Raw genomic sequence first — 21,473 nt, 5'->3', positions numbered from 1 at the left:
TGCTTCCAAATCCCTTCACCTTTCCCCTTATCCCCAACCCCCTCCCACACACCCATCTAACCACTCTCGGTTTTTTCTCTGCGTCCCCAAAACTGACTCTGATTAGTTCATTCACATAGTCTTTTCTTTAGATTCCATATATAAGTGAGATCATATGGTACTTGTCTTTCTCTTTCTGACTTATTTCACTTAACATAATGTTCTCTAGATCCATCCATGTTGCTGCAAATGATAAGATTTCTTTCTTCTTTATGGCTGCGTAATACTCCATTGTATAAATGTACCACAGCTTCTTAATCCAGTCATCTACCGATGGGCATTTTGGTTGTTTCCATATCTTGGCTATTGTGTAAAGTGCTGCAATAAACATAGGAGTGCATACAGATTTTTGAATTGGAGTTTTGGATTTCTCCGGGTAGATGCCTAGGAGTGGAATTACTGGATCATAGGGTAGTTCCATTTTCAGATTCCTGAGATACCTCCATACTGTTTTCCATAGTGGCTGCACTAATCTGCAGTCCCACCAACAGTGCACTAGCGTTCCCTTTTCTCCACATCCGCGCCAGCATTTGTTGTTTGTTGATTTATTGGATTATTACACCAGCATTAACATAGTCTTTAATAGTTTGGGTTATTTCATTATGTCCACCCGGGATACGATACTGTTTGCTTGTGATAATCTTTGTAGGCTCAGGGAGATGAATGGGGTCAATGAGTAATCTTCCTACTATAACAGAATGCATTTGCAAAGCTCTGGTTGCAAAATGATAAGTTCCATCTTGTAATTTAAGGGACATTCCCCTTAAAATTTCAATGCCAATTATATACTCAGGAATGGGGACTACTACCACCGAATATTCTCGGCGGGGCAAATCACCAATGCTCATTATCACCTTAATTTGTTTAGCTGGAATTTCCTGGCCACCAAGACCTGAAATAGTAATTGGGGTTCCTTTAAATTTGGCTGGGTTCCCATAAATTAAAGAGGCCTCCGCTCCGGTATCCACAAGTGCATTAGCCACTGTAGTGGACCCATTTTTCCAATGTAGTGTTATTTGTACATGCGGGTGGTAATCCCATCGGCGTATTTCCTTAATCTGTGGGATACCAGAAGCTTGGCCTCCATCCTATTTAAATCGACACAAATCCTCAAAGGGATAAATTCCAGCAGGTGGGGCAGAGGGGGATGGAACCATATGAGGAATGGATTCAGTCTCAGCCTTTTGGACTTCTACCCGGTTGGCTCACTTTACTTTGTCTTTATACAACTGCCACATATCTTTAGTAGAAATGCCATCCAATTTGTCCAGGCTCATCCCGGCCTTTAATAAGGCTTGAAACATTTCTTTTCAGGGGACCCGATTGCTGTTACTGGGTCCACCAAAATCATTGGAATTTCCTCGTTTGTCAGTGGCATTTTGCTTTTCATTATTCCATTCTCCCATATCTCCTACTTCTGACATCTTTTCTAAGATTTGCTCGACTGGTTGCCCAGTTTCTGCTAACAGCAGAGTCATCATTAGGTGCTTATAAGCAGGAGGGGCAGTCCATACTATTAGATTGCGATGGTAGGCAGTCATAGGGCCTGTCAGATAGTGATCGGCCTGTCCTAGTATTATTGCGGTTTTCATTGCCTCCCCCTTCAGACGGTGCATGCCATCCCTTATGGTGTACCAGAGCCGTGTTTCAACTGGCCAGGAAGTATCAGTAGCATATTGGGCTGTACATCCGCGGGCCGCTAGCACTAGTAAAGTAGTCATTGCACCTCCCGCGTGTTGATCACGGATGGCTGTCTGAACAAAGGGGTTGGTAGAGATAGTAATAAAGTGGGGGGCATCCACACTATCTATACTAATACCGCCTGCCCCAGTATCAGCAATTCTAATCATCCAGTCAAGCAATTTCTCTCCCGATTTTTGGGAAAATTTGGATAAGCTATCATTAATTTCTTGTTGGGAGAAGTCTTCATTAATTACTAAAAAGTCCCTTTGTCCATTGGAAATCTGCTCCTGTCTACGCTGCAGAGGCTTAGCCTGCAAAGCCGGGGAATGTTTTTTCTCATTGTATTTCCTGGCTTCCTCTTCCAAGTCTCCCCAATATACATCATCATCAGTATCATCCCAAATATCTCCGTCCCATTTATCAGGGTCCCAGTCAGCCTTGGCTGAGGCGATCACTGCATGCACTTTACAGGGATTCACTCTACCTCTCCTTTTCTTATATTTGTATTGACCACACCACACAGCAGCTTTCTCAGCTACCGTTTGATAGCCACGGGCCTGATCACCTAAAATACAGTTTTGACATTGTAGCATGGCCATCCTGCCTTGTAAATCAGTAGTCTCTCTTTCCAGATTACATTTTTCTTCAACTAAGGTATTGACACGTTGACACATGCGGTGATAAGCAGTAAGCAGAATCCACCCACGCCTTGCCATAGAAACCGATTCCCCCCCTCAACACTTCAAGCAACTGAGGGGGGTCGGCAGTCTGTAATTTGCCGTCTCAGTTTTCACTTAAACCAGACCCTATTGCCCATTCCCTAGCCAGTGAAGCAAACTGAGGATCTTCCCATCCGGGAACATCACAAGGTACACAAGAAACCTCACATTTCTTTTTAAACAGAGGCATTGTTTTGGTGGTCGTGCGTATCCTACCGACTACGCCAATTTGTATCGATAAGTATTATCGATTGCTGTGCACAGACTTATTTTCAAGGCCCGATACGCAAGACACACCACCACAAGCCGAGATGAAGGGGTTAAAGAGTTTTATTACAAAGTGAAAGTAAGTAAGACAAGACAGAGATTAGAGGAATATATTATCATACCACTAACAAGTAAGGAGGCAATTCATCATATCACCAGGGCCCGGTCAATTAGAGTCTTAGAAACAGCAACGGCCTTTCATCAGCATGGCAAAATCCCAATTAAGTAAAGTTATCAGCATGGGCGAAACATCATACGCAGAAACAGCACCGGCCCTTCATCAGCACGAGCGAAACACCTTACAGCAGCCCAGGCAGCCAGGGAACAACAACTGCTGCTGCTCCGCCTCCACTTTCTGGGGTTTTTTAGGACTTCACTAACAACAGCGGCAAGGAGCCAATAAGCATACATGTTAACAACACAAGGAACTGGTCTCGGATCTGGCTAGGAGCCGGGGCCAGTCCTTGGTATGACATTAGATGTATCAGAACTCAACCCACCTGTACCAGGGCGAAGGCCAGGCTCCACATCCTGTAAATATTTTCTTGGTCCTTGGACAAGCACGTATCCCAGCCACTGTGAGAGTTTACATCCCCAAATGTTCCCAGGCAGACCTTTATATATTCTATTCCTCACAATTGATACCAAAACCTGGTAAAGACTACACAAAAAAAGAAAACTACAGACCAATATCTCTGATGAATACAGATGCCAAAAGCCTAAACAAAATTCTAGCAAATCGAATGCAACAATGCATTAAAAAGATTATTCATCACGACCAAGTGGTGTTCATCCCCGGGGAAGAAGGATGGTTCAACATCCGGAAATCCATCAATGTGATACCTCACACATAAACAAAATAAAGGACAAAAATCATATGATTATATCAATTCATGCAGAAAAAGCATTTGACAAGATACAACATCCATTTATGATTAAAACACTTAATAAAATAGGTACAGAAGGAAAATACCTTAACATAATAAAGGCCATCTTTGACAAGCCCTCAGCTAATCTCATAATTAATGGTGAAAAACTGAAGCCCTTTGCTCTACGTTCAGGAACACGACAGGGCTGTCCCCTATCACCTTTGCTTTTCAACATAGTGTTGGAAATCCTTGCCAGAGCAATCAGGCAAGAGAAAGAAATAAAAGGCATCCAAATTGGGAATGAAGAAGTTAAATTATCACTCTTTGCAGATGACATGATGTTATATATAGAAAACCCTAAAGACTTCACCAAAAAGCTATCAGAAACAATCAACGAATACAGTAAAGTTGCTGGCTACAAAATCAATGTAGAAAAGTCCATTGCATTCCTATATACTAACCATGAAATCTCAGAAAAAGAAATACAAAAAACAATTCCCTTTGCAATTGCAGCAAAAAGAATAAAATACCTAGGACTAAACTTAACCAAGCATGTGAAGGATTTATATGCTGAAAACTATAAGACATTTTTGAAAGAAATTGAAGAAGACACAAAGAAATGGAAAGACATTCCATGCTCATGGATTGGAAGAATCAACATAGTTAAAATGGCCATATTACCCAAAGCAATATACAGATTTAATGCAATCCCCATCAAAATCCCAATGGCATTTTTTAAAGAAATAGAACAAAAAATCATATTTGTTTGGAACCACAAAAGACACCGAATATCCAAAACAATTTTAAGAAAAAAGAACAATACTGGAGGTATCGCACTCCCTGACTTTAGCTTGTACAACAGGGCCACAATAAGCAAAACGGCATGGTATTGGCAGAAAAACAGACATATAGACCAATGGAATAGAATTGAGGACCCAGAAATAAAACCACATAAATATGATAATTTTTGACAAAGAAGCTCAAAACATACAATGGAGGAAAGACAGTCTCTTCAATAAATGGTGCTGGGAGAATTGGATAACCACGTGCAAAGAATGAAACTGGACTGCTATCCGTCACCATGTACCAAAATTAATTCAAAATGGATCAAAGACTTAAGCATAAGACCTGCCACAATAAACTGCATAGAAGAAAACATAGGTATTAAACTATGGACCTTGGGTTCAAAGAGCATTTTATGAATTTGACTCCAAAGGCAATGGAAGTAAAAGCTAAAATAAACAAATGGGACTATGTGAAACTTAAAAGCTTCTGCCCAGCCAAAGAAACCATCGACAAAATAAAGAGGCACCCAAGTGAATGGGAGAAGATGTTTGCAAACAGTGTCTCCAATAAGGGGCTAATATCCAAAATATACAAGGAACTCATGAAGCTCAACAACAAGAAAACAAACAACCCAATTGAAAAATGGGCAGACAACCTGAAGAGACATTTCTCCAAAGAGGATATACAAATGGAAATAGACATATGAAAAAATGCTCAACATCACTAATCATCAGAGAAATGCAAATCAAAATCACAGTGAGATATCACCTCACCCCAGTCAGAATGGCTATCATCAAGAAGACAAATAGTGACAAGTGTTGGAGAGGCTGTGGAGAAAAAGGAACCCTCATACACTGTTGGTGGGAATGCAGACTGGTGCAGCTATTATGGAAGGCAGTGTGGAGGTTCCTCAAAAATTTACGAATAGAATTACCATATGACCCAGCAATCCCACTCCTGGGTATCTACCAAAAAATTTTGAAAACATTTATCCATAAAGACACGTGTGCTCCACTGTTCATTGCAGCTTTGTTTATGGTGGCCAAGACATGGAAACGACCAAAATGTCCTTTGACATGGATAAAGAATGGATAAAGAGGTGGTAGTATATATACACAATGGAATACTATTCGGCGGTAAGGAAAGATGATATAGGAACATTTGTGACAACATGGATGGATCTTGAGAGTATAATGCTAAGCAAAATATGTCAGACAGAAAAAGCAGAGAACCCTATGATTTCACTGATATGTGGTGTATAAATCAAAAACAACAAAAGAACAAGACAAACAAATGAGAAACAAGAACTCATAGACAAAGACAATAGTTCAGTGGTTACCAGAGGATAAAGGGGTGTGGGGGGAGGTATATGAGGGTAAGGGGAATCAAATATATGGTGATGGAAGCAGAACTGACTCTGGGTGGTGAACACACAATGGGATTTATAGACGATGTAATACAGAACTGTACACCTGAAATCTATGTAATTTCACTAACAATTGTCACCCCAATAAATTGAAAAAAAGAACTCATAAATGAATTCAGTAAAATAGCAGGATACAAAATTAGTATTCAGAAATGCATTGCATTTTTATACACCAATAATGAACTATCAGAAAAAAATTAACAAAACAATCCCATTTATAATTGCATAAAAAATAAAATATCTAGGAATAAATTTACCAAGGAGGTAAAAGGCCTGTACTCAGAAAATTACAAGACATTGAAGAAAGAAACGGAAGAAGATACAAATGGAAGCATGTACCATGTTCATGGATAAGAAAAATTAACTTTTAAGTTTCCAAATAATGAAATCACCCCCCCCAAAAAAATGTCCATAATACCCAAATTTGAAATTGCTCTTAGTTATATATTTTTCCATTAAAAAAATTAGTTTCAGGTGTACAAGCAACAGTGATTAGAAATGTATATACCTCACAAAGTGATAACCCAGTAAGTTTATTAACCATCTAAATACTATACATAGTTTTTACAATATTATTGACTATATTCCCCACACTGTACTTTACATCCCCATGACTCTTCCGTAACTATCAACGTCTATTTCTTAATCTCTTCATTTTTCTCGCCCAGCCCACAACACCCTTCTCATCTAGTAACCATCAGTTCTTTGTATCTAGTAGTCTGTTTCTATTTTGTTTCGCCGTTTATTTTGTTCTTTAAATTCCACATAAAAGATCATATGGTATTTGTCTTTCTCAAACTGACTTATCTCACTTAGCATAATATCCTCCAGGTCCATCCATGTTGTGGCAAATGGTAAGATTTCATTCTTTTTTTTATGACCAACAGTATTCCATTGTACATATGTACCACCTCTTCTTTATCCAGTTGTCTATTGGTGGACACTTGGGTGGATTCTGTATTTTGGCTGTTGTAAATAGCGGTGTAGTGAACATGGGATGCATATATCTTTTCAACTTAGTGTTTTGGTTTCTTTAGATAAATACCCAGGAGTGGAATTGCTGAATCATAAGGTAGTTCTAGTTTTAAGTTTTTGAGGAATCTCCATACTGTTTTCTGTAGTGACTGCACCAATTTGGAATCCCACCAACAATGCATAAGGGTTTCCTTTTCTCCATATCCCTGCCAACACTTGCTGTTGGTTGATTGATTGATAACGGCCATTCTGACAGATGTGAGGTAATATCTCATTGTGGTTTTAATGTGCATTTCTCTGATGATTATCAACATTGAACATCTTTTCATATGTCTGTTGGCCATCTGTATGTCCTCTTTGGAGACATGTCTATTCAGAGCTCTGTTCATTTGTTAATTGGATTGTTTATTTTTTTGCTGTTCAGTTCTATGACTCTTTTTGAATTTTGGATATTAACCCTTTATCAAACATATATCATTGGCAAATATATTCTCCCATTCAGTTGGATGGATGTCTTTTCCTTTTGTTGATAGTTTCCTTTGCTGTGAAAAAACTTTTTAGTTTGATGTAGTCCTATTTTATTTATTTATTTATTTATTTATTTATTTATTTAATTTACTTATTTTCCCCATGCCCAAGGGTAGTGTCTGAGAGTTTACTGTCTGTTTTCTTGTAGGAGTTTTATGGTTTTGGGTCTTACATTTAAGTCTTTAATCCATTTTGAGTTTATTCATCTACATGGAGTAAGAAGGTGGTCCAGTTTCCCTAGCACCATTTATTGAATAGACTGTCTTTATCCCAATGTATATTCTTCCTTCGTCATAGATTAAGTGACCATATAGGCATGGATTTATTTCTGGGCTCTCTATTCCGTTTCATTGATCTGTGTGTCTGCTTTTATGCCAATACCGTGTTGTTTTGATTAGTATGGTCTTGTAGTATAGTTGCATATCAAGTAGTGTCACACCTCCAGATTTGTTCTTCTTTCTCAAGATCTCCATGGCTATCTGGGTCTTTTTTGGTGCCATTTAAATTTTAGGATTATTTCTTCTAGATCTGTGAAAAATGCCATTGGTATTTTAATAGGGATGACACTGAATCTATAGATTGCTTTTGGTAGTATGGACATTTTAACTATATTAATTCTTCCTATCCATGAGCATGGTATATATTTCCATTTATTTGTATCTTCTTTCTTTCTTCAATGTTTTATAATTTTCTTTTTTTTTTAGCATCTATTGAATTTATTCAGCACAACCACAGAGGTGTTGTCTTCATGCTGTCACACACAGACACAAACACAGATACAGCACAATATCTATATTTAGCCCAAGTGCATTCCTTTTGAGGCTCACTTATGTGTCTTCATATGCCACAGCCCATCATTTAAATAATGGATATTTTCAATGCCAATTCCTTTGTAGACTTTCTCAATATCTTCTGCAGACATCTTCATGACTCTGACACACAGAGCATGCTGTTTTCCTTCTGCCATGATGGCAACAATCGTATCTACTGCAGCAGAGTAAAGTTTAGCTCCAGGAGAAGTTAAGCCTGGACACATGATATTTGTTCCACTGAGTACAAATTTGATGGCTCCTTTATCAACCTGCTGGTGTGGCAGGATAAAAGGATATTTGTGAAGTAATCTTAGGGTTGGATAAAAAGGCCCCTCTCTTTGTCTGAAAAATAGTAATTCTCCATTTACAGTCAGGATTTCTATATGTTCATGGCATCGTACTATTTTGACAGGATATTTCTTAGGCATGATTTGATTAAGCCATGGTTCAATACTTGGAAATTGCTCTATCAATTGGTTCTTAATACCCTTTATAACTGAGGTTTTCAACTGGATGCAGTTAGACACATTTTCTTTTTCATCAAATTTCTTGAACATGATCCAAGGTGAAGGGGGCGACGATAGGGAATGGGGAAAAAATTGAATTAGCAAGGGTCCACGAGGAAGGCCGGCACTGATAGTCGGAGCTGTAGTCATTATCCCAATGTTTTATAATTTTCTGAGTACAGGTCTTTTACTTCCTTGGTTAAATTTATTCCTAGGCATTTTTTAAATGCAATTTTACATGGAATTGTTTTGTTAATTTCTCTTTCTGATAGTTTGTTATTGGTGTATAAAAGTACAATTGATTTTTTAATGTTAATTTTGTATCATGCTACTCTACTAAATTCATTTATGAGTTCTAACAGCTTTTTGGTGGAATCTTTGGGGTTTTCGCAATATGGTATTATGTCATCCGCAAGTAATGACAATTTTCCTTCTTCCTTTCCTATTTGGATGCCTTTTATTTCTTTTTCTTGTCTGACTGTTGTGGCTAGAACTTTCAGTACTATGTTAAACAGAAATGGTGAAAGTGGGCATTCTTGTCTTGTTCCTGATCTTAAGGGGACTGCTTTTAGCTCTTTCCCATTGAGTATTATATTAGATGTGGGTTTGTCATATATGGCTTTTATTATATTAAGATATATCCCCTCCATGCCTGGTCATGGCATTGTACACCAGAGACTGGACATTAATGAATGCCAACTATAATTTTATGTGTATAATGTGATGGCTCGGTGTGAGGTCGGGGTGGTGGTGGATGGGGGGAGGGGGGTTCACGGTGTGAGGGATGTAAAAATAAAATAAAATAAAAATAAAAAAAATTAAAAAAAAGATATATCCCCTCTATTCCCACTTTGCTGAGAGGTTTTGGGTTTTTTTTTCATAAATGGATGCTGGATTTTGTCAAATGCTTTTTCTGTACCTATTGATACGATCATATGATTTTTACTTTTCATTTTGTTTATGTGGTGTATCACATTAATTGATTTGCAGATATTCACTCATACTTGCACACCAGGAATGAATCCCACCTGATTGTGATGTATGATGTTTTTAATGTATTGCTGAATTTGGTTTGCTAATATTTTGTTGAGGATTTTTTCATCTATGTACATCAAAGATATTAGTCAAAGTTTTCATTTTTTGTAATGTCTTTTTTCTGGTTTTTGAATCAGGATACTGGTGGCCTCATAGAAAAAACTTGGAAGCCTCCCCTTCTCTTGAGTATTTTGGAATATTTTGAGAAGAATAGGTGTTAATTTTTTTTTGTTTTTTGACTGTTTGGTAAAATTCACCTGTGAAGCCATCTGGTCCAGGACTTCAGTTTGTTGGGAGCTTGTTGATTCCTCATTCAATTTCATTAGTAGTAACTGGTGAGTTCAGATTTTCTGTTTCTTGTTGATTCAGCCTTGGAATATTCTACACTTCTAGGAATTTATCCATTTCTTCCAAATTGTCCAATTTGTTGACATATAAATGCTCATAGTATTTTCTGAAAAAAAATTTGTATTTCTGTGGTGTCAGTTGTGACTTCTCTTTCATTTCTGATTTTGTTTCGGTCCTCTTTTTTCTTGATTATCAATTTTTGATTATCAGAGTTTTATCAATTTTGTTTATCTTTTCAAAGGACCAGCTCTTGGTTTCACTGATCTTTTGTGGGTTTTGTTAGCCTCTTTTTCATTTATTTCCACTTTGATCTTTATTTTCTTCCTTCTACTGACTTTGGGCTTTGTTTGCTGTTCTTTTTCCAGTTGCCTTAGGTGTGAGGTTAGATTGAGATTTTTCTTGTTTTTTGAGGTAGGCCTGCATTGCTATGAATTTCCCTCTGAGGACTGCTTTAGCTGTGTCTCATAGCTTTTGGGTCATTGTGTTTTCATTTTCATTTGTCTTAATGAATCGTTCGATTTCTTCCTTGATATCATTGTTAACCCACTCATTGTTTAGTAGTATGTTATTTAGCCTCCATGTGTTTGTGTTTTTCTCAGTTTTGTTCCTTTTGATTGATTTCTAGTTTCATGCCATTGTGGTCAGAAAAGACGCTTGATATGATTTCAATTCTTAAATTCACTGAGATTTGTTTGGTGGCCTAACATGTGGTCTTTCTTGGACAATGTTCCATGTGCACATAAAAAGAATGCATATTCTGCTGCTTTGCGGTGAAATGCTCTAAAAATGTCAAGTAAATTCATCTGGCCTAGTCATTTACAACCATTGTTTCCTTGTTGATTTTCTGTGTGGTAAATCTGTCCATTGGTGTCAATGGGTTGTTAAAGTCCCCTACTATGATTGTGTTACTGTTGACATCTCTCTTTATATCTGTCAATATTTGTTTTATATATGTAGGTGCTCCTATGTGGCGTACATAAATGCTTACTGGGGCTGTCTTCTTGTGAGACTGATCCCTTCATTATTATGGAATATCCTTCTGTGTTTATTATAGTCCTGTTTCTAAAGTCTATTTTGTCCGATATAAGTATTGCCACCCCATCTTTTTTTGTGAGTTTCCATTTGCATGAAATATCTTTTTCCATCCCTTTCCTTTCAGTCTATGTGTGTCTATCATCCTGAGGTGGTCTCTTGTGTTTATGGGTCTTGTTTTCTTATCCATTCGGCAGCCCTATGTCTTTTGATTGGAGCATTTAGTACATTTACATTTAAAGTGATTATTGATAGTTAGTTATTGCCATTTTATTATTCATATTTATGTCCTTTTGTTTTCCCTCAACTTCTTAAAGAAGTCCTTTTAACATTTCTTGTAATGCTGGTTTACTGGTAATGAATTCCTTTAGCTTTCTCTTGTCTGGGAAGCTCTTTATCTCATCTTCAACTTTAATTGACAGCCTTGCTGGGTAGACTAGTCTCTGTTGTAGGCCCATTTTTCATCATTTTAAATATTTCTTGCCACAGCCTTCTGGCCTGCAAAGTTTCTGTTGAGAAATGAGTTGACAGTCTTAGGAGAGCTCCCTTGTCAGTAACTAGTCTTTCTCTTGCTGCTTTTAGGATTCTGTCTTTAACCTTTATCATTTAAAGTATGACGTGTCTTGGTGTGGGCCTGTGTGGGTTCAACTTGCTTGGGACTCTGCACTTCCTGGGCTTATATGTCTATTTCCTTTACCCGGTTAGGGAAGTTTTCAGTCATTATTTCTTCAAATAGGGTCTCGATCCCTTGCTCCCTTTCTTCTCTTTCTGGTACTCCTATGATGTGAATGTTGTTACTCTTGATATTGTTCCAGTGGTCCTTTAAACTACCTACATTTTTTTTCTTTTTGTTGTTCCAGTTGAATGTTTTCTGATACCTTGTGTTCTAAATCACTGATTCACTCCTCTGCTTCATCTAATATGATGTTGATTCCTTCTAGTGTATTCTTCATTTCAGTTACTGAATTCTTTATTTCTCACTTTTTTTATGATTTCTGTGCCCTTCTTTATGCTTACTATCTCTTTGTTGAAAACCACTATGTTCCTTCAGCATTCTTTTTTTAAAAAAAAAACTTTAAGTATGTTTTTCCAGGACCCATCAGCTCCAAGTCAAGTAGTTGTTTCAATCCAGTTGTGGAGGGTGCAGTTCACAGTGGCCCATGCAGGAATCGAACTGTCAACCTTGGCGTTACAAGCACCTTGCTCTAACCACCTGTGCTAAACATTCTTATAACCAGCGTTTTGAGCTGCCTCTGGTAGATTGGTTGCCTCCATTCCATTTAGTTCCTTTTCTGGAGTTTTCTGCTGGTCTTTTTTTTTTTTCAGTCTCAGGTGTACAAGACAAGGTAATACTTAGACGTTCATCATTTATATCCCTCACACTGTAAACCCCCCTCCCCCCATCCACTATCCCTCCGACCTCACACTGAGCCATCACATTATATATATATAAAATTATAGTTGGCATTCATTAATGTTTAGCTTCTGGTGTACAATGCCATGATCAGGCATCCACAGTATCCCTGAGGTGGTCTCCCAAATAGGACGCATGTCCATCAGATACCCAACAAAATCTTTACAACATTATTGAATACATTCCCCAAATTAATTTTCAAAAAACCCTGAGGCCATCTTGTGGTTACCAGCTGCTTCCTAATCCCTTCACCTTTCCCCTTATCCCCAACTCCCCCCACCACCCATCTGACAACTCTCGGTTTTTTCTTTGTGTCCCCAAAACTGTTTCTGATTAGTTCATTCACTTATTCTTTTCTTTAGATTCCGCATAAAAGTGAGATCATATGGTACTTGTCTTTCTCTTTCTGACTTATTTCACTTAACATAATGTTCTCTAGATCCATCCATGTTGTTGCAAATGATAAGATTTCTTTCTTCTTTATGGCTGCGTAATACTCCATTGTATAAATGTACCACAGCTTCTTAATCCAGTCATCTACCGATGGGCATTTCGGTTGTTTCCATATCTTGGCTATTGTGTAAAGTGCTACGATAAACATAGGAGTGCATACTGATTTTTGAATTGGAGTTTTGGATTTCTCCGGGTAGATGCCTAGGAGTGGAATTACTGGATCATAGGGTAGTTCCATTTTCAGATTCCTGAGATACCTCCAAACTGTTTTCCATAGTGGCTGCACCAATCTGCAATCCCACCAACAGTGCACTAGCGTTCCCTTTTCTCCACATCCCTGCCAGCATTTGTTGTTTGTTGATTTATTGATGATAGCCATTTTGACTGGAGTGAGGTGGTATCTCATTGTGGTTTTTATTTGCATTTCTCTGATGGTTAGTGAGGTTGAGCATTTCTTCATATGTCTTCTTGCCTTCTGTATGTCCTTTTTAGAAATATGTCTCCTCACGTGTACTCCAATGTTCATTGCAGCTTTGTTTACGGTGGCCAAGACATGGAAACAACCAAAATGTCCTTCGATAGATGAATGGATAAAGAAGTTGTGGTACATATACACAATGGAATACTATTCGGCGTTAAGGAAAGATGATATAGGAACATTTGTGACAACTTGGATGGATCTCGAGAGAATAATGCTAAGTGAAACAAGTCAGACAGAAAAAGCAGAGAACCCTATGATTTCACTGATATGTGGTATATAAACCAAAAAGAACAAGACAAACAAATGAGAAACAAAAACTCATAGACACAGACAATAATTTAGTGGTTACCAGAGGGTAAGGGGGTGGGGGGTGGGTGATGAGGGTAAAGGGGATCAAATATATGGTGATGGAAGGAGAACTGACTCTGGGTGGTGAACACACAATGGGATTTATAGACGATGTAATACAGAATTGTACACCTGAAATCTATGTAAATTTACTAACAATTGTCACCCCAATAAAATTAATTAAAAAAAAAAAAAAGAAATATGTCTCCTCAAGTCCTCTGCCCATTTTTTAATTGGGTTGTTTGTTTTTTTGGAGTTGAGTTGAGTAAGTTTTTTATAGATTTGTGATATTAATCCCTTATCAGATATATCATTGGCAAATATCTTTTCCCATACAGTAGGATCCCTTTTTGTTTTATTGATGGTTTCCTTTGCTGTGAAAAAACTTTTTAGTTTGATGTAATCCCACATGTTTATTTTTTCTTTTACTTCCCTCGTGGGAGGGGATATATCAGTGAAAATCTTACTCCAGGTAATGTCCATGAAGTTTCTTCCTATATTTTCTTCCAGATATTTTATGGTTTCAGATCTTACATTTAAGTCTTTAAGCCATTTTGAATTTACTTTTGTATATGGTGTAAGGAGGTGGTCCAGCTTCATTTTCTTGCATGTGTCTGTCCAGGTTTCCCAACACCACTTATTGAACAGACTGTCTTTACCCCATCGTACATTCTTGCTTTCATTGTCGTAGATTAGATGGGCATATAGGCATGGATTTACGTCTGGACTCTCTACTCTGTTCCATTGATCTATGTGTCTATTTTTATGCCAGTACCATGCTGTTTTGATTACTGTAGCCTTGTAGGATAGTTTGAAATCAGGTATCGTTATACCTCCCACTTTGTTCTTATTTCTCAAGATTGCTGAGGCTATCCGGGGTCTTTTATGGTCCCATATAAATTTCAGGATTATATGTTCTATTTCTGTGAAAAACGTCGTTGGTAGTTTGATAGGAATTGCGTTGAATATGTATATTACCTTAGGCAGTATGGACATTTTAACTATATTAATTCTTCCTATCCATGAACATGGAATGTGTTTCCATCTATTTATGTCATCTTTCACTTCTTTCTTCAGTGTCGTATAATTTTCTGAGTACAGATCTTTTACATCTTTGGTTAGATTTAATCCCAGATATTTTATAGTGTTTGGAGCAATTGTAAATGGAATTGTTTTTTTAATTTCTCCTTCTGATATTTTATCATTGGTATATACAAATGCAACTGATTTGTGAATATTAATTTTATATCCTGCTACTTTACTAAATTCATCTATCAGTTCCTATAGTTTCTTGGTGGAGTCTTTAGGGTTCTCTATATATAGTATCATATCATCTGCATATAATGATAATTTTACTTCCTCCTTACCAATTTGGATGCCTTTTATTTCTTTCTCTTGTCTGATTGCTGTGGCTAGAACTTCTAGAACTATGTTGAATAGAAGTGGAGAAAGTGGGCAAACTTGTCTTGTTCCTGATCTTAGGGGGAATGGTTTTAGCTTTTCCCCATTGAGTATGATGTTAGCTGTGGGTTTGTCATATATGGCCTTTATTATGTTAAGATATTATCCCTCTATTCCCACTACCTTAAGGGTTTTTATCATAAAAGGTTGCTGTATTTTATCAAATGCTTTTTCTGCATCCATTGATATGATCATGTGATTTTTATTTTTTATTTTGTTAATGTGGTGTATCACATTAATTGATTTGCGGATGTTGAACCACCCCTGCTTACCAGGGATGAATCCCACTTGATCATGGTGTATGATCTTTTTAATGTATTGCTGAATTCTGTTCGCTAATATTTTGTTGAGAATTTTTGCATCTATGTTCATTAGAGATATCGGCCTGTAGTTTTCTTTTTTTGTGGTGTCTTTGTCTGCTTTTGGGATCAGGGTGATAGTGGCTTCGTAAAAAGTGTTTGGGAGTCTTCTTTCCTTCTGGATTTTTTGGAAGAGCTTCAGGAGAATAGGTGATAATTCTTTTTTGAACGTTTTGAAAAATTCACCTGTAAAGCCATGTGGTCCAGGGCTTTTGTTTGTTGGGAGATTATTGATTACTGATTCAATTTCCCTGGTGGTAATCAGACTGTTCAGGCTTTCTGTTTCTTCTTGAGTTACCCTTGGAAGGTTGCGCACCTCTAGAAAATTGTCCATTTCTTCCAGATTGTCAAATTTGTTGGCATATAGTTGGTCACAGTAATTTCTTAAAATTTTTTGTGTTTCTGTGGTGTCTGTTGTCACTTCTCCTCTTTCATTTCTGATTTTCTTAATTTGGGTCCTCTCTCTCCTTTTTTTCATGAGTCTGGCTAAAGGTTTGTCAATTTTGTTTATCTTCTCTAAGGACCAACTCTTGGATTCATTGATCTTTTGTATTGTTTTTCTGGTTTCCATTTCATTTATTTCTGCTCTGATCCTTATTATCTCCTTCCTTGTGCTCCCTTTCGGGTTATTTTGCTGTTCTTTTTCCAGATCCCTTAAGTGTGAAGATAAACTGTCAATTAGTGATGTTTCTTGTTTCTTTAGGTAGGCCTGCAGTGCTATGAACTTCCCTCTTAGGACTGCTTTCGCAGCATCCCATAGATTTTGGGTCGTCGTGTTCTCATTCTCATTTGTCTCGAGATATCTTTTTATTTCTTCTTTGATCTGCTGCTTGACCCATTCATTATTTAGTAACATGTTATTCAGCCTCCATGAATTGGTGTGTCTTCCTGGTTTTTTTTTCCTGTAGTTCATTTCTAATTTCATAGCACTGTGGTCAAAGAAGACAATTGGTATGATTTTAATTTTCTTAAATTTATCAAGGCTTGTTTCCTGTCCTAACATATGATCTATCTTGGAAAATGTTCCATGTGCACTTGAGAAGAACGTGTATTCTGCAGCATTGGGGTGAAATGTTCTGAAAATATCGATTAAATCCAAGTGGTCCAAATTATCATTTAAGGCTGTTGTTTCCATATTGATTTTCTGTCTGGAGGACCTGTCCCTTGTTGTCAGAGGTGTGTTGAAGTCCCCTACTATGGTAGTGTTGCTGTTGATCTCTGTCTTTATGTCCATCAGTACCTGTTTTATATATTTAGGTGCTCCTATGTTAGGTGCATAGATGTTTACTAGGGTTATGTCCTCTTGTCGGATTGATCCCTTTATTATTATATAGTGCCCATCTTTGTCTTTTAATATGTTCTTCATTTTAAAGTCTATTTTGTCAGATATAAGTACTGCAACTCCAGCTTTTTTTTCGCTTCCATTTGCATGAAATATGTTACTCCAACCCTTCACTTTCAGCCTGTGTCTTTTGATCTGAGATGAGTCTCTTGTATACAGCATATACAAGGGTCTTGCTTCCTTATCCACTCAGCCACCCTATGTCCCTTGATTGGAGCATTTAATCCGTTTACATTTAAAGTGATTATTGATAGGTACATAGTTATTGCCATTTTTAAATTTGTAGTAAATTGTTTTCATCTTTCTTTTATTTACAAAAGTCCTTTTAGTATTTCTTGCAATGGTGGCTTGGTTGTAATAAATTCTTTCAGTTTGTTCTTTTCTGGGAAGCTCTTTATCTCTCCATCAACTTTAAATGATAGCCTTGCTGGATAAAGCAATCTAGGTTGTAGGCCTTTGTGTTCCATCACTTTGAGTATCTCCTGCCACTCCCTCCTGGCCTTCAATTCTTCTGTAGAAAAGTCATTTGATAGTCTTATGGGAGTTCCCTTGTATGTAACCTTCTGCCTTTCCCTTGCTGCTTTTAAGATTCTCTCTTTGTCTTTAAGCTTTGACATTTTAACTATAATGTGTCTTGGTGTGGGCCTGTTTGGGTTTATCCTGGTTGGAACTCTCTGCACTTCCTGGGTTTGTATGTTGGTTTCCTTGATCAGGTTAGGGAAGTTTTCGGACATTATTACCTCAAATATGTTCTCAATCCCTTGCTTCCTCTCTTCGCCTTCTGGTATTCCTATGATGCGCATGTTGTTGTGCTTGATGTTATTCCAGAGGTCTCTTAACCCGTCTTCATTGTTTTTTATTCTTTTTTCTTTCTGTTGTTCAGTTTGAGTGATCTCTGCTAACATGTCTTCTAAGTCGCTGATTCGATCCTCTGCTTCATCTAACCTGCTGGTAATTCCTTCAAGTGAGTTCTTAATTTCGGTAATTGTGTTCTTTAGTTCTAGCTGGTTGTTCGTTAAGATTTCTACATCCTTTTTCAGTTTTAACTGGTTGTTCTTTATGATTTCTGTATCCTTCTTTAGGTCTTCTCTAAGCTCCTTAAACATTCTTATCACCAGTGTTCTGAACTCTGTCTCTGACAGGTTGGTTACCTCTGCTTCATTTGGTTCCAGTTGTGGAGGTTTCTTCTGTTCTTTTATTTGGGACATGTGTCTTTGTCTCCCCATTCTGACTGACTCTCTGTGTTTGCTTTGATGTATTAGGAAGATCCCCTAGACCTCTTAGTTCTTGCTGGATTATCCTATGTAGTATGTGTCCTTTATATTTGACTTGGACTACTTCGTTCTTCTCCTCTGCATGTGCTCCACAGGTGGTTCGTGTGTTTAGTATATTGTCCTGTTCAAGAAGAACTTTAATTGCTTTTTGCTTGTGAGTAGGTGGGTTTAACTCCTAAGCCGTCTAGTTGCGAAACTTGGCTCTGCCCACCGCAGGGTGTTCTGCTGGGTCAGGGTTGGCCACTTAAATGAGGTTTGGCCTCTATGGTCTCTTGTGCCTTCAGAGAATTCCCTCTGGGTGTGTGACTTGTAGGTCAAACCCGGTAGTACTCTGGTTTGGTCCAGAGTTGGCATCTGGATATGTTGAATCTGGTGCCTCTTAAGCTGGGCCCTGTTAGGGCAGTTTCAGCACAAATCAAGTTACCAAGTACAACAACAACAACAACAACAAAGAAAACAAATCAAGTACATTCACATGTAAAATACAACCAAGAATCCCCACTCAACATAGGCAAAGATATCAAAGAAATAGACAGAACAAAGCAAATCACAACAAGCAGAAAAAAAAAAAGGAACACCAAGCAAAGCAAAAGAGAAAGCAGAACCAGTCTTGGCTTAAGCCCACCAAGTAATCTCCAGGTTGTTCTCTGCTGTGCCAAAGAGTTCCCTGCCTATTGCACAGGCAGCCCTGGTCACCTGGTGCCCAGAGTGAATTTGGGACTGTAGATTTAAATGCGAGGGGCTGAGGGGTCTGGATGACAGTTTTCAGAGAGACCATGCAGTTTCTGTCCTTTCCTGCACAAATGCACACTGAGAGTAGCTCCACCAGCCCTGTGCCCAGTACTCCTGAGTCTTAGGGCCCTCCTTCTGTGGGTGTGTGGGAGGGGGTGGGCGGGAGATCTCTAAGCTGCTGAAAGCCGGGAGCTGCGTCTGCCGCTTACTGCTGAACTCAGGGAGTGCTTCCGCGGTTCCCCTTGGCCCCCCCGGACCAGCCAGAAAGGGTGGGTGCTGGGGATGGAGGGGTATTCTCTCTCCCAGGCTAGCCACGTCACACTCCTCCCGCAGGCCCAAAAACGTGGTGGCTGGGGGTGTGGGAGTCTCCTCTCTCCTCGTCCAGCGAAAATCCCCTCCTCCCAGCCTCTTCCAAAGGTCAGAGCTGGCTGCCAATCTTCCCAGCGCCTGAGCACAGACACACCTCTGTAATCTGACACTACTCCTCAGTTCAGGGTCAGTTTAAGTCTCTGGAAGGGCGGGGGGAGGATTCGAAAAGCGGGGTGAGGGATCCAGGTGTGGCGTCTGAGTTCTTTGTCTGCTCTAGGGCCCACGAGCTGCCCTCCCCGGTGGGAGCGATCAGCTGTGGGATGCAGGAAAAGAGCCCACCTCCTGGACCCTGCGCTCTCCGCTGCACCCTGGGCTCCCGTGGGACTCTAGAGCCCCGGGTGCTGCCTGCCGTTGCTGCTGTGGGCCCGCTGCAGGGCCGCGGCTCTACCGTGGGGGGTGGGGAGAGCGCCACGCGTTTCCTCTTGCCCTCCTCGCTGCTCACCCACTCACCCAACTAGCGCACCCCAAAGCAAACCTTCCACGAGTCTCCACTCCGTCCTGGGAGTCGCGCAGCGGTCGCCGTCTGGCCTGGGCTCAGCCGTGGATGGGGGAGCGCGTTTCCACTTTGCGCCTCTCTCTCCTCCCTCGCTTGCCCAACTAGCGCACCCCAAAGCAAACCTTCCACGAGTCTGCGCTACTTCCTTGGCGCCGCGCGGCGGTCACCGACCGGCCTCAGCTCCGCCGTGGAGGGGGGTGGCGCGCTTCCACTTCGCTGTCCTGCCTCCTCCTCTGCTCGCAATCATTGCGCACCTTCAGGTAATTCCTCCACGAGTCTCCCCGCTGTCCTGCGTGATGAGCAAAGGACTCCTAAGGTGTTCTATATGTCCGATTGCCAGAAAATCTCAGGGAGGATTCAAAGAGAGCGCCCCGCTGCTGCCATTGCCATCTCTCCTGGTCTTTTATTTGAGACACGTTTCATGTTTCCTCATTTTGGGTGCCTCTCTGTGTTTGCTTCTATGAATTATGTAGATCTCCTATGTCTCTCTTTGCTGGGTGGCCTTATGTAGTAGGTGTCCTGTGTGGTCCAGTGGCACAGTCTCCCTAATCCTCTGTGTCTTCCATGAGTGTCCCTTGTGTGTTGTGTGTATTCTGTTGCAGTTGAGCCTTTTCTTATTTCATTTTATTTATTTTTTAAAATAAATTTCAGGTGGATTAAGTGTGTGTGTGTTTGTGTGTGTTTCTAATTTTATTGGGGAACAGTGTGTTTCTCCAGGGCCCATCAGTTCCAAGTCATTGTCCTTCAGTCTAGTTGTGGAGGGTACAACTCACCTCCAAGTCCAGTCACTGTTTTCAATCATAGTTGCAGGGGGCACAGCCCACCATTCCATGTGGGAATTGAACTTGCAACCTTGCTGTTGAGAGCTCGTGCTCTAACCAACTGAGCCATCTGGCCACCCCTCCGGCAGCTCAGCGGCAGCTTGTTGCCTTCAATCTAGTTGTCATGGGCACAGCTCACTGGCCCATGTGGGACTCGAACCAGCAACCCTGTTGTTCAGAGCTCGCACTCTAACCAACTAAGCTATACAGCCAACCCAAGTCTTAATTTATTTTGGCATGTCAGTGGGTAAACTTTCAAGTTGACTGACTCTGAAGGTTGGCTACACCCAGCACGTATGAGCAGCTGTGTGTTGGCTAATCCCTCAGAGAGGTATCCATCCAAGTGGGCTTGCCTGTTGAGACTACGCTTTTGGTGTGCTACTTGTGGGGCTAATCAGGTAGTGTCCTGGTATGGTCTCATGCTGGCCTCTGGTGTGTTCTTTATGGTGAGTCTTGGGAGGGCCTCCCATGCAGGCCAATTTCAGCCTTGCCTATGACCACCCCAGGGCTTCCTGATAGCAGCTAAATGTTATATGCCATTGGTTGCTGCCTTGTTGGACCTGGGGGCCTGTGTGGGTGGCCCTGATGTGAATTGAGGCAAACTACCACCAGTATAAAGCCAGGGCTGCATAGCAGAAGGCTCAGGGCCCCCTAGGCCTGTTGCCACCTGCTGGCTGCTCATAAGGCTCAGCTGCTGAAAGAGGTTCCTTAGGTGTGTGGGCTGGGCTGGTTGATCCAGTGTTGACAGTGAGCCCACCAATCCCAGCTGAGTTGGATGGCGGTGTCCCAGGGAGTCATGGAGTATGGCCTGTGGTTTTCATGAAGTTAATGCAGATTCAGTTCTTGTGCCAGTGCTGAGCCTATGGCAACTCTGCAAAATGGCCAGAGAACACCATGG

The 21,473-nt window shown here is 39.9% G+C and overlaps 1 protein-coding gene across 1 annotated transcript; it reads right to left on the bottom strand.

Annotated features, from left to right (window-relative positions):
• Nucleotides 1-8,115: 8,115 nt before the first annotated feature.
• LOC308494727 (malignant T-cell-amplified sequence 1-like) lies at nucleotides 8,116-8,745 on the bottom strand (the record flags this gene model as incomplete). Its single annotated transcript, XM_081042645.1, has 1 exon — nucleotides 8,116-8,745. The coding sequence occupies exon 1, from the start codon at nucleotides 8,659-8,661 to the stop codon at nucleotides 8,116-8,118; it is 546 nt and encodes a 181-aa protein (XP_080898771.1). The 5' UTR covers nucleotides 8,662-8,745.
• Between the last annotated feature and the right edge of the window lie 12,728 nt (nucleotides 8,746-21,473).

This window comes from Rhinolophus hipposideros (genome assembly GCF_964194185.1).
Source record: "Rhinolophus hipposideros genome assembly, chromosome: X".
Taxonomy (NCBI): domain Eukaryota; kingdom Metazoa; phylum Chordata; class Mammalia; order Chiroptera; family Rhinolophidae; genus Rhinolophus; species Rhinolophus hipposideros.
Note: the sequence above shows the minus strand (reverse complement) of the source record. Positions and strands in the feature narration are given on the sequence as shown.